General features: G+C 34.2%; 1 protein-coding gene across 11 annotated transcripts in view; it reads left to right on the forward strand.

The window, feature by feature from the left end:
* LOC115883641 (disks large 1 tumor suppressor protein) overlaps positions 1-14,383 on the forward strand; it is a 1,010,644-nt gene that overhangs the window by 885,074 nt on the left and 111,187 nt on the right. For all 11 annotated transcript variants that reach the window (XM_030902027.1, XM_030902024.1, XM_030902022.1 and 8 more), the window contains 2 exons: positions 5,351-5,389; positions 13,051-13,326. In XM_030902027.1, coding sequence (XP_030757887.1) covers positions 5,351-5,389; positions 13,051-13,326 — 315 coding nt within the window. The remainder of the gene's footprint in view (positions 1-5,350; positions 5,390-13,050; positions 13,327-14,383) is intronic.

Below are 14,383 nucleotides of genomic sequence, written 5' to 3' on the forward strand. Positions count from 1 at the left end.
ACAAAAGTAAAAATTTAAAATCAATATATTATTTGGTATTTTTATGCAAAGCGTAAAGAAAAACAATATAAAAAACGTACGACCATTATTTTATCTTCTTCTCAGTGATTTAGTTAAAGTTAAAGACTCCAGGAAGACGTCTGAGTTTTTTTTTGCAAAAAAAGATGTTGAAAATCGTGCATTTTCTTTTAAATTTCCCTGTATATTTTTCGAAAACTTTTTAGAACTGTCTGTTCACCGCAAATTTTCCCACGGTATAATTTCTTAATCTCTGATATTATCATAGTTACGGTTTTACTCTATGGTTATGGCACTAAAAGAGATGCAAATACAGAAAAAAATCCGGTGGCTCTCAAAATTTTTTCAAAAACTTAAATAACTCGGTTATTTTGGACTTATCTGAAAAATGGTAAAGAGAAAATATGATTCTTTTTACGGAGATCTACCAGCCCTGAAAATTTTGCACTTATTTAAGACTCACCCTGTATTAATTTGTACCCGATCACACTCAACCTCACAGACAGGGTCTCAGATTGGTTATTAGTTATTAGAAATAAAATCTTCATAACAATTCAAATTAACTGGCTTCTTCAGGCCACTGATAAGGAGCGTCCACATGTTCGTAGCGTCAATGTCTGTGGTATTTTGATGTTTTGATTTGCTTAAAACACTTCTTAAAGTTGTCGAAGCTGCAAGAACTGTTTTTAAAGCATTCACAAATTATCATAAACCTCAACACTAATAGCTTACCCTTAAATACAACAAATGATAATGATTCGGCCATGTATGTTTTAATAACACAATACGAATATATTTTCTCATTACGGCGCTTTGTCGAAGCAAAAATGGTGGAAAATTAAACAGCAGAACCTGTTTATTGGAAAATTATGCTAATTTTATGTCAAAGATCTGCTCGCCAGTCGAACATAAAAGGGTTGAGACGTAAACGAAAAAATAAAAATTTAAATGAAACGAGTAGCTAGGTTAATGCCAGCCCGAGTTGCAGCGATATGCAGTTTTCTACGGTTTTCTATTTTACAAAAGGAAGAATGTACAATTACGGTATATTAATAAAACAAAACACATAGCTACGCGTAGTAGCTTTCTTTTTGCTTTTAAGTCTCGTAAAACTAAATTAAAAAGTTAGAAAACAAAATATTCTGCTGATTTAACATATTATGACGAATTTTTTTGGATCCTTATACTGAAGAATACTATAAACACAAGTAATGTATAAAATTAATTAATTTATTATTTAAGAGGTATAAATTAAAATTCTTCACCAGCAAAATAGGTATCCCACGGATGTAATTGACCAATTTTCAAGAAAATCGACAATCAAAGAATATCGAGCATGCCAGAAAACCATTGAGAAACTGCTTTGCTCTGCATTTCTTACTATAAAGGAATTAGGGACAAAATAAAGAAGATTGGAAGTTCAAAATTAAAACCATTTTGATGACCTTGATAATTTTAAGGATTGTTTTAATCAAAATACAGGGTGGTCCGAACTGTATTCCGGAAACTTCGGCAGCATATTCTGCAGATAAAAGTAAGTAAAAAAGTTCGTATAAATGTATGTCCAAAAATGCTTAGTTTCGGAGATATACCTAGGGTGCAGAAGTTTCATTTTTATTTCGGTTTTTTCTGAATAATTTCTGAAGTGACGTCAATATTTTGAGTTTAAATCTTTTGGAATACAGTTCGGACCACCCTGTATAATGTGAAAATTTCACATCACTGCTTTTAACCTCGTTTTTAACCAATTAAAATGGTAAATATTCACTTTACTACAAAACTTGACAGCTTTTAAACGAAAATTTAGGTATTGCTTAGTTACCATGGCAACTGAATTACCATATCGTCGGCTTTATGACGAAAAGGCGTATCTCGATTTTTGGCGATTTTGAGATATCAACGTCATGATATGCCCAATGGGTCATATTTTAACATAGCGAATTTGCGCATCTCAATATTGTACCTTTTTCATTTTATATTCGTTTAAAAATTTACCCCATCTCAAATACTACAATTGTTCGTTATGACGAAGAGACGTACATATGTTGAGATAGGGTTCTTTGTTATATCAATTGGTATACTACAAGAAAGATGGAATTTAAGATAGGTCCTTTTGTTTTAAGTTATGAAAATGCTACCTAATTATTTTCTGATGGTTGCTTGGGACAAAATAAAACTTCTATCATGGCAGCAGCTCTCTTTTACAGTGTGATTTTGAGTCTGTTTTTTTGCCAAAAACCATTGTTAGAATGAGCTAGACTCTGCACATAGCTGTATCGTGTATGCAAAATATTGTTCGAGAATAAATGGCCGAAGAAAAATTGATCGAAAGCAAAACAACGAAACGAAAATTGCCCTAATGGAAAAATTCTCGAAATTATAATTTTCCTAAGAACATTTTAGCGGACCAAAAACTTGCCCGAATGGGTGTAATCACGACCTTATAGATCACATTCTGTCCTCCGAGGTGTCCCTCTTTCTATATTTATAACTCAAGGCTTTGACAAAAGCCTGTATCTGAGACGATTTTACAGAGGTTAGTTCCGAGGTTAGTTCTTGATCTCCAATATCAGTCGTACCAAAATTGATAGCCTGAATGGTTGTCATCTTGGTGCACTCAGTGATGAGGTGTTCTGGTGTTTCCCCATTTTCTCCACAGAATCTCCATTCGTCGTTGTTTTTTACCTTCAATCTACTAATGTGTTCACTGAAGAGACATAAAAGACTTCCAAGCGTTACCAGTGGCTGAAACTAATAAAACCATCTGACGAGAAAGAAAAATACGAACGCCTATGCAGGAATCTGCACGGCACCCTCGTCGGCACCTTAAGAAGATGTGGTGACAGTTACCAATAGTAGTTAGGGAACATCAGAATAATGTAGAAACGCCTGAAAATAACGGAAAAATCAAAACTTTACTACATCTTTCAACTTATTATTATTTAAATCTTTACAAAACATGCTCGGATTTTCGGTCGTATTTCATTATTCATGGCTGTTTTCACTTCCCAGAAAAAAACCACGAAATAGAAACAGCGAAATAACACCATTTCGAAGTGTTGGCGCCTAAGCAATCAGACCAGAATCATCCCCGGAGACATCTGGTGCCGGGTCGTCGGATTAGGAATTCAATTACCGCGGATTGGCCCGAGAATTTGCCGTGGATAAGATTTGCCGGATCTAGAGGGCGTTTACGAAAGAATCTGGCAAATATTGGAATGTCGCATGTCGGGTCGCTGTTAAAAATTGAAATGTTGCACGAAAAATCCTTTCGTATACTTACAGAGTGTTTAACAATCGGTTTAACCTTTAGAGAGAACTCTAGATTATTCCATAAATGTGAGGAATATAAAAAGGGTCCCTCGTTTTACGCGGAGGTTACGTACATTGAAAACACCGCGTATATAGAAATAAACTTTTTATTACTATATTAAATGTTTTTAGAGGTTGTAGGTATATTTAGACCCCATAAACCCGTCGATGAGTTTTTTCCTGAAAGAAAAATTGAAAATATTGTGTTTATTCTATTGATTTTTTTTTTTTGAAAAACTATATCTTGATAATATAGCAACATACATAGGTAGTAGATTAAATTTAAAGGGGAGGAATAATAAAAAATTAAAATTTTAAGTTTTCAAGTTTTTGAAGTAAAATAAGTATGGCGGCTATTTTGAACTTATTTAACAAAACGGCAAGGCGAAAATATACTTTATATTTTTTTATCGAGATCTACCAGTCCTGAAAATATTTGCACATATTTAAGACTCACCCTGTATAGTAAATCTGAGAGGAAATCCCTTGGTAATTCCAGGAAATATGAGGAACATTTCCACAATCTATGTGAACTCTCACTTTTTTCTAAAAATAATACTGCCAACTTTTATTTTTAAGTTTAATACAGAGCTATATATAACAATGATATCGATATTGCATTTTTCCCATCCCCAAACCATAATAAATTATGAAGTATTATCAACGAAAATGCTAAGGTTTCCCTCATTTGTCATCTTGTCAACGACAGTAGGCGCTGGCTTTACCTAATTCGCACCTATGCATTAACAGGAATAAAATTAAAAAAGAACTGAACAAAAGAATTCAGGGAAATATCTTGCTTCAGGGAGCTTCTGACATTTTTTGTCGTAAAAATAATTAATATAATTTTCCGGTGGAATTGGCAACAGTGGCACATTTCTGCTTTCTTTTTCTCTAGACTAGCTACTAAAACCCAAGGCTCTTTTGTTATACCCGAGATTATATCCTAAAATTAATTCTATTAAACATTAAAATCAACAATTTACATTATTTTTTAATAGTAACTTTAAAATCATCACAGCCATGGCACACTCGATTGCAATTTAAAATGCTATTTTTTACGTAAAGATGTCAAAAGTTGATATGTGATATGTCATTTTATTCAGAATGCCATTTTCTATCAAATAAAGTAAAAATATAACATTTAAAAATCAACATTTGTAGTCATTTCCGGTGAAAGAGGAAGTGACCGAAAGCAATTGAATATGTAAATCAATCCTAATTTATGTCATATACTAACATACCAAATCTCGTTGTTTTATCTAAAAATCGAGTGAAAAATATAAAAGTTATGGGGTGCCACTTTTCAAAAACACCCGGTATATTTTTTAAATAATAACCAAGAATTGCTCTGTCTTGTTATATTTGGAAAATCGAACTAGAAGAGATTTTTCATGAAAAGGCACGTCGTCTGACTTTTCCGGTACAAAACTAAACCGACCATAAAGCCAACCTGAGATTGAATGCCAACCCAAAAAGGAATAAAAGAAAATATTCAAATTGACCTATCGTTTCTTGGGATGCATTCCCATAAGGCGTGACAATTTTCCAAGTCATGTGTGACAAGTACAGTGTTGCCAGATGAAATACAAACAATAGAAATACAGCTATTAAAGAACCTTAAAAATATGTAGAATGTAGGGCAGTTAGTTAACCAAAAACAATATTTTTTTTTATTTATTACAACTATTTTAGTTTTTTGTTCCTTATTAAAGAAAATTTTACTGAATATTTTATGTTCCTTCTTTTCTAAAAATACAAGTTTTTAAATTTTTTTGTATGAAAAAATCACATAGACGTGTTTTTGAGGTCGAAATATACCACCCCTAAAAATATTTGCACTTATTTCAGACTCACCCTGTATAGTTTGAAACTGTTTGTGTCCATATATGCAGTTTCGATTTACGCAGTGTTTTCAATTCAAGGTTTCAAGGACTCCTGAATTTGAATTATAATGTAATTAATGTTTTTTTGCTTCCATTTAATAAAAGAGTATCTAACCAAACTTTTTTTGTTCCAGGCTCACTCGCCCCTATTAGGATCGGCAGACAATAAACCCGTAAGTATTAATTAGGTTAAGAGCTCGAAGAGAACACTCGGTTGCCTATCCTTTTATCCTCGGATAGTGTCCTTTTTGGCGCCCCGAAGGGATACTTTCTATATTGCTCCCTGTCAGACAAGTGCTGATGTGGGACTAGACTATAAATACAAGTCTACACGAGCGTGAAAAGCTTTAGAGATATTTTAAATTTGAATTATTCTTTAGAAAAAAATCCATGAAAAACATAGATTGGTAATTAAAGTAAAATAAATGTTGAGTTAACGTTTCCTATTTGCTGCCAAGACTAATCTGGACGGAGTCTACTTTGTTTACGCGGAATCCGAACCTCGGTCCTCTGCTACATCATTGCCAATGGCCTATGGACGTGGTGAGTGTCCAAATTGACTCTTACTCACGAGATATCCGATCTCAACCGGCCTGAATGTGAACAGTATGTGTCAATAGACTTTACACTCTTCTCATGGAACAACAGCACGACATTTTTCAGACGTTCACCTGTCCGTCTACTCGTATCGTCTAACGTCGCTTAACTTCGATGATTCATCAGGAACCGGTGTTTAGCGTAGCTGGGTCATTGCCTGATAGTTAATTTATTAAGTAGATGATCATTTTTATAACAAAGTTGTTGAAGAGATGCTTCGATATACACTAGAATTTTTTTTTTAGAATTTAGAATGAGTGGGAGGGGGGTTAATCACTTCGACCTTACAGATCCATTATGTCCCCCTTTCTTGAATCATAACTCATCATACAGTCCCAGGGCTTTGACAAAAGCCAGTATCTGGGACGGTTTTATAGAGGGTAGTTCTCCATCTCCAATATCAGTCGTACCAAAATTCATGGCACGAATGGTTGTCGTCTCGGCGCACTCAGTGATGAGGTGTACTGGTGTTTCACCATCTTCCCCACAGAATCTGCATTCGCCGTTTCTTCTTAGTTTCAATCTACTGAGGTGTTCATTGAGGAGACAGTGTCCTGATAAAAACCCCGTGACAATCCGAAGATTGTTCTTACTCAGACCCAGGAAGATCTGTGATTTTTCTTGATCATAAGCCCTCAGAAACTTCTTCGAGTGTCTTAGACCATTGCAAGATTTCCATTCCAGGTTGCGGATGGAATCTTCCAAGTTCTTGAGTTCCGCCTTGAGTTGGTTACCACTTGGAAAGCAGAACGGTTCTGGTCCAGTTAGTGGAGTGTTCGCTCCTTTCCTAGCTAGATTATTTGCTTTTTCATTGCCTTCTATCCCTTGGTGAGCAGGCACCCAGTGTAGGAGGACTTTGTTTTCTTTGCCTAATTTATTCAGCTTCTCTATGCATTCTTTGACCAATTTCGAATTGATTGATACTGAGTTGATCGCCTTTAACGCTGCTTGACTATCAGATAATAATATCGATATACACTAACTACAATAACTGAATTCCCAAGTAGCATTTTTAGACACAAAATCGAAACAAAATCTCTGCTGAGAAACATTGCGAAACAGTTTCGTCACATTTTTGATACAGATGTTTCGTAACATAAAATCGCTTTTTGTTTCGAAACATTTTTCCCAAATATGGTTTCGCTACATAAGCTATAACAATAAAGATCTTAGTGTCACAAATTTTGCGAAACTTTTAAGAAACAGATGTGACTCACATTTACAGATTTCGTACCCGTTTTATGACTGAATGAAGTTTCTATATGAGAAATATGAGAACATAACCTTACTTTTTTACTTTAATTATTTATAGTTTTTATAGTACCACAATTAAAAAAAACAGAAGGAAAGACATATAGTGAGTACAAATACAGATATTTTTCATATGCGATAGTCAAGCAGCACTAAACGCGATCAACTCAGTAACCATCAATTCGGAGTTGGTCAAAGAATACCTAGAGAAGCTCAACAAATTAGGCAAAGAAAATAAAGTCCTCCTACTCTGGATGCCTGCTCACCAAAGGATAGAAAGCAATGAAAAAGCAAATAATCTAGCTAGAAAAGGAGCGAACACTCCACTAACTGGACTAGAACCGTTCTGTTTTCCAAACGGGAACCAACTGAAAGCGGAACTGAAGAATCTGGAAGACTCCATCCGTAACTTGGAATGGGTGTCCTCCAACGGTCTAAGATACTCGAAATAGTTCCTCAGAACTTACGACCGAGAAAAATCAAAGGTTTTCCTTGATTTAATTAAAAACAATCCTCGGATTTTCACGGGGTTTCTAACAGGACACTGTATCTTCAACGAACACCTCAGTAGGCTGAAACTGAGAAACAACGGCGAATGCAGATTCTGTGGGGAAAATGGGGAAACACCTTAATCACTGAGTCTGCCGAGACGACGACCATTCGTACCATGAACTTTGGTACGGCTGATGTCGAGGATGGAGAGCTGGCCTCTGTGCAGCCGTCTCAGATACTGGCTTTTGTTAAAGCCCTGAGACTGTATGATGAGTTATAACTCGTTATAACTCAAGAAAGGGAAACACACAATAGATCTGTAAGGTCGCGGTGATTAACTCCCCTCCTAAACATTCTACATCTGTCTACAATTTCCATGGATTGACCTCGTAACACTAATTTTCATTAGTGCCAAAATGTTCAGCATTAATACATAACCACTCTCACGTGACGAAACTTTTTTGTTCTAAGCCATCCAAAACGCATAATATAGTACCGACGTTCCAGACAAATGTTCTTACATTTATCATAATTTGGAAATTAATCAAAGGCATCGGTATCGAACCTACTTTGATCCGAGTCTGGCACAAGCTCAAAAAATTTACTAGCCGCTTCGAATAGTCTATCGAATGTTTGAACTCAGTCGTTTACGTATCATCGCCTGCGAAAATTCAATTGTAGTTTTCCTTTACGTGTCCTATTTTTTTATACCTACATTTCGCGGAACATTAGTATAGTGTTTTACATTGCAGTGCATCCAGAATATCTAATCTTAGTTTTAAAGGAACTTACATGAATAGAATAAGTGAAGAAACAAGAGTTTATAAAAGAACATTTCGGTAAAATTTTTCGTGTTTTTTTTTTAAAAATAGCGATTACATAGTGAAAAATCTGGATACAACTGGAAGAGTTTAGACTTGTGACCTGTGGAAATCTTCAACGATTTTATTTTAGTACTATATCGGTGTTTATCCGTAATGTATATTTTGGATTGAGTTAGTGAATTTTCATAAACTTGAAGTTTACCCAAAATACCCAAGCGTTGAGACAAATAGACGATTTACATAATTTCGGTGGTTCAATGGACGTTCGAGTCACGTGGATCTAAATCAGGTGTTTCGAACGGTTAATGCGACTGTTTATGTGGATATTTTCTCGAGTGATTATTACTACTGACCTATTTTGACAGTTCAATATAAATGGGTTGCGGTTTTAGACCGGAAATACATGGTTTGGCATTGGTATGTATATAAGTTTTTGGATTATGAAAAAGTGACTATTTTTAAATGGCTTCTGTGTGGGTTGGAGTTATTAATATATGTTTTTATTTGAAATTGTGTCAAATAGTACATATACAGAGTGATTGAATGGGTAAGTTTTTATTTAACACTAATTTTTACTGAAAATGTAACAATGTAACAAACCAATAAAAAACAAGCGAGGGTTTTGGTGCAATAGTGTCTCTATGATGCTATGTTCCATCCACATCTGTATACATGAGTGTCTTCTTATACACCCTCTGGTGTTTTGTTTTTTTGGTAAAAATAAATAAAAAACAATGAAGTAAATACCCTGTGGATACACTGTAGCTAGAGGGTGGTAAGTAGGAATCGGCAAGACAAGAAATCTTGTCTTGACAAGCAATTTCTTGTCTTGTCTTGAAATATTTTCAAGAATTAAAAAAAATCTTGTCTTGACCATTTCTTGAGAGTTGATTTCTTGTCTTGGTTCAAGAAATTTTGAAATTTCTTGATATCTTCACAAAAGGGGAACCGCCGTTTAAAATTCGTTTATTAAAGGGGAACCCCCTGTTTAAAAGTCGAGGTGAGATTGGTTAATGTGATGTTTATGCTTTATGCGGAAAATTGAGTGTCAGGCATCTAATTTTCAAAAACTTTGGGCTCATTATACCGTATGATCGAAAAAAAACGGCGTCCAGTTGGCTGGGAAATGACGATCAATGACATTTCCCATATAAATTTACATATAAAATGACAGCGACCTTCATTTCATAACCATCGTTGACGCCGTTTTTTCTCGATCATACGGTACTACAGTAGCCAAAATCATCAGATTTACGTAAATTTGTTAATTATTATTATAATTATCTAATATTAAAATGAGTGATTGTGATGGTTCGTTGAGCAGCAGATCTGAGCCATTCGTAATTGAATCTGGTTCAGAATACCTACCACCTCAGACACCTGGACGTAGAAGTTTAATTAGAGACTTTGACAGTATAGTGACGGTGATAATACTACTACAGATAAAAACAGTGAAAACAACAATGATAAAAGCTACTCTACTTCAGTGGCGTACATTAAAATGTATTATTTTTTTTTATTTTAAAAAGTTTTACATTAATTCAAAAAGTCTGTATGCCACTGAAGTAGACCCGCTTTGCAAAGTTTTTTTTACTCTAATATCGTAGGCCATAACATTGTTGACCCACAGTATGCCAACTTTGGACATCCGACTTTGGACGAACTTATGTCAACTTTGGACATTGGACATCCGGCAAAGTGCCGCTTCGTACAAATATTTTTTGCTTAATAATTTTTTTATCCATCAATTAATGGGTATTCGTATAATTTACAAATACCTAAGTAAATGAGTATTTTTTTTTATTTTATATTTTCAAGAAATTTCAAGATTTTCTTGATTTCTTGTCAAGAAATATTGATCTTGAGAAGTAATTTCTTGTCTTGCCCTGAAAACCAAAAATCATTTCTATCTTGAAATCAAGACAAGATCAAGAAGTTGTCAAGAAAATGACGACCCCTAGTGGTAAGGAGTCCACCTTGTCTTCAGTTGCGGATGGTACATGTCGAAGGAAAATCCTGTGTATTTAACTTATTTGCTTCTTTTTTTTTGACAAAAATTAAGAAAAAAATAATGATTTAAATATCTTTTGGCTACTGTACCAGAGGGTGGTAAGAAGTACTTCATGTCTTCAGATGCTGATGGTGAGAGCCAAAATCCCGGCTGTAATATTTGCGCCATTTTTAAGCAAAATAATTAAAAAATAACACAAAAAACGTATTTTATCGAACGAAGAAACTGTTCAAAAAGAAACCACAAACTTAAGAGGTTTTTGCTTTTGAAAGTCTTTGGTTAAAATTGTTTTAAAGTTTTAAAGATTTCAGGAAGTGAGTTAAGAGCAGAAGTTAAAAAAACTTCTGGAAAAGTAGTCGATAATTTTGATGGAGAAAAAATTATTCGGTTTTTCAGGAGGCCCTCGAGACCGCTTAAAGAACAATCAATTTAAAACCAAGAAAAAAATAATTTCTTGTATCTACAGGGTGTCCACCAAAACTGTGTTTAAAGTTAAATCCAATTTTTTTTAAATTACCTCTATTCTTTTTATACTTTAATTAAGTGCTTCAAGTTATTTGTGATCACATATACTATTTAGTATGTTATTCCCTAGTAATAACATTATAAAAACCCTAATTTCCCAAAATACATATAAAAAAACTATCGTAAAACATTTTTGTTCCATTTCTTTCTGTCCACATCTGGCCGAAAGACATTTGTCAAGTGGTTTTTCAATTTCCAAGCGATTACCGCTCTTCAGTGACCGTTAGTTTTTACCACCGGAGCAACTAATGGGCGTTTAATGATAGAGCCGAACCTGGAAGAATGTCGAAAACCGAACCGTAGTAGGATAGAAAATGAAGATGGAACGTGCCTTTACTTCCTGTCCTCTTATTTCTGAGTTTTTTAGATCGAATTTCGGTCTAAACCACATTTTAAACGCTGTAACAGCTTTTTCGGGATGTATGTTTAGTGTCATATTTTATTTACATTTTATTACAGTATCGTTGTTTTTAGATTAAATATTTATGCGCCATCTGATTTCTTTTCATTTTATGAGTTTCTTTCGTGTTATCTTATTTCTGAGTTTTTTCAGATGTTATATTCGGTCTAGCCACCCCTTTTTGGCATGTACCTGTCATTTATTTTATAGTTTGCAGTTATTTATTTTAATTATTTTTTATTATATTATTATCTTATTTCTGAGCTCTATATGAGCATGTTTTTAGAATAGATAATTATGTGCCCTCATTTCTTATGTCTTTTATTGTATAAGCTTCTTTATTAAAATAGCGCTAAATATATTTTTTCTGTTACGGTGTTTCTTACTGAGTTTTCTTCTTGTGGTCTTATTTCTCAGTTTTTTCAGATATTGTTTTCGGTTTAACCATATTTTTTCGACATGTTACAGGTGTCATTTGTTTTGCAGTCTGCGGTAATTTATTTTGTAGTGTCGTCTTATTTCTGAGCTGCTTTGGAGTGTAATTTTAGATTAAAATACCGGGTCAGAATAATTATATCACACAATTTAATCTCAGAATAATTATATTTTGTTGAATATCGTCTTTTTTCTGAGCTGCTTCAAGGGTATTTTTAGATTAACTATTACCAAAAGTCTAGTGCCTACAATTGTTTTGTTAAATATTATTTAATTCATATAATTGTGTGAGTTATGTGTCCCCTTATTTCTGAGTACTTTCTGAGCTTCTATAAAATAGGTCTAAATATAATTTTTCTGTTGTACATTGTTCCTTATTGAGAATTTTTAACTATTGTTTTACGGAATTTGTAAAATGGTTGACCTTATTTCTGAGTTCTTAGAGCTTATTTTATTAAAGTATCGTCTTATCTCTGAGCTGCTTCAAGGGTATTTTTAGATTAACTATTACCAAAACTCTAGTGCCTACAATCTTTTTGTTGAATATTCTTTAATTCATATAATTGTATGGGTTCAGTGTCCTCTTGTTTCTGAGTATTTTCTGAGCCTTCTTTTATAAAATAGGTTTAAATATCATTTTTCTGTTATACATTGTTCGTTATTAAGCATTTTTAACTATTGTTTTACGTAATTTGTAAAATGGTTGACCCGAGGGTTGGCCTTATTTCTGAGTTCTTAGAGCTTATTTTATTAAAGTATTGTCTTATTTCTGAGCTGCTTTAAGCATATTTTTAGATTAAATATTACCAAAAGTCTAGTGCCTACAATTTGTTTTGTTTAACATTCTTTAATTCATATAAATGTGTGAGTTTTGTGTCCTCTTATTTCTGAGTATTTTCTGAGCTTCCTTAAAATAGGTTTAAATATAAATTTTCTGTTGTACATTGGTTCTTTATTGAGTATATTTTACTATTGTTTTACGTAATTTGTAAAATGGTTGACCTTATTTGTGAGTTCTTAGAGCTTATTTGTTGTTAAAACAATTTTAAAATTTACTCAGACACACTGCTCATTCACGTCGAGTCAGTTAGATATTAGATGAGATCGGATGAGTAAGAGTTGATAGGCTATGGAATTTGTGTAAACAAAGTAGGTTCCGTCCAGATTAGCACTGCATGAAAAAAAGGAAATGAAAGAAGGGAAATACATTACGTACCTTTTTCAACAGTTTCTTGACTAGTAGATAAATAAGACAGATCCTTCTTTTTAATTTATGTCCCCGCTTTTCTGGTATTCCAGGTCAACGGTGACGATGAATGGGAGTACGAGGAGATCATCCTGGAGCGAGGAGGCGCTGGACTCGGGTTCAGCATCGCGGGAGGCACTGACAACCCCCACGTGGGCGACGACACGGCCATCTACGTCACCAAACTGATACAAGGTGGCGCTGCCGCTGCCGATGGAAGGCTTCTGGTCGGCGACTCTATCCTGGCTGTCAACGACCAGCCCGTGGTTGACGTTCCTCATGCTATGGCGGTTGAAGCCCTGAAAAGGGCGGGAAATTCAGTCAAATTGGTGAGTATTTGTAGTCTATTCATTCAGAGAAAGAATCTCCAACTCCGTTTTGAAATACGTGGCTGTTTGTATTAATTTAGCTGTCAATTTGAGTTAAAAACATTAATCTACTTTATTTTAAAAAATCTAATTTTACGTTTTTTGTATTATATTTTAAGTTTTACGTACGATATAGATAGATAAATCCAATATGAAAATACTGCTTTTAAAGCTCACTGAACTTTAAATTCATTTCCTCATAGCACATTGCGCCTCGAATGTTTTTAAAAGTATTTTCCAAATGAAAAATCGGATTTATAACTTTTCAATTTGGATTCCTCCTCATCTTTATATCGCTTATCCCTGGAAAACGTGCGAGACCCGTCCTCAGACATCGCCGATGCAACGTCAAATTTAACATATGCATCCTCCAAAGTCGAAAGCGAGAGAAAAAGTTTTTCGCGGGAATAAATCGCGAAAAATTGGAACGAAAGCTGGAAGCGATCCCGAAACAATTTAACTTAAAATCTTTGCCAAATCCAGCGGTAATTTGTCCCGTCCAGGATCGGAAATGGAGATTCTAATGAAGGTTTACCGGTTTTTTGTTCGATTTTAAGCGAGAATTATTGGTCTGTTTTGAAGAGCTCGCTCCGTTTCGAAATACGTGGCTGTTTGTATTAATTTAGCTGTCAATTTGAGTTAAAAACATTATTCTATCTTAATTTAAAGAACCTACTTGTACACTTTTTTGTATTATAAATCTCATCTATACGATATAGACAGCCAAATCCAATATGAAATTACTGCTTTTAAAGCTCACTGAATTTTAAATTCATTTCCTCGTATCGCCTCGAATGTTTTCAAAACTATTTTCCAAATGAAAAATCGGATTTATACCTTTTCAAATTGGATTCCTCCTCATCTTTATATCGCTCATCCCTGGAAAACGTGCGAGACCCGTCCTCAAACTTCGCCGATGCAACGTCAAATTTAAAATATGCATCTTCCAAAGTCGAAAGCGTTTTAGCTCCTAAACCGTCAAAGTTCAAATTGCGGTTTATATGTAAATCGCGCCGAT

The sequence above is a fragment of the Sitophilus oryzae genome, unplaced genomic scaffold, assembly GCF_002938485.1.
Source record: "Sitophilus oryzae breed Bouriz unplaced genomic scaffold, Soryzae_2.0 scaffold_1974_pilon_pilon, whole genome shotgun sequence".
In the NCBI taxonomy this organism is placed as follows: Eukaryota; Metazoa; Arthropoda; class Insecta; order Coleoptera; family Curculionidae; genus Sitophilus; species Sitophilus oryzae.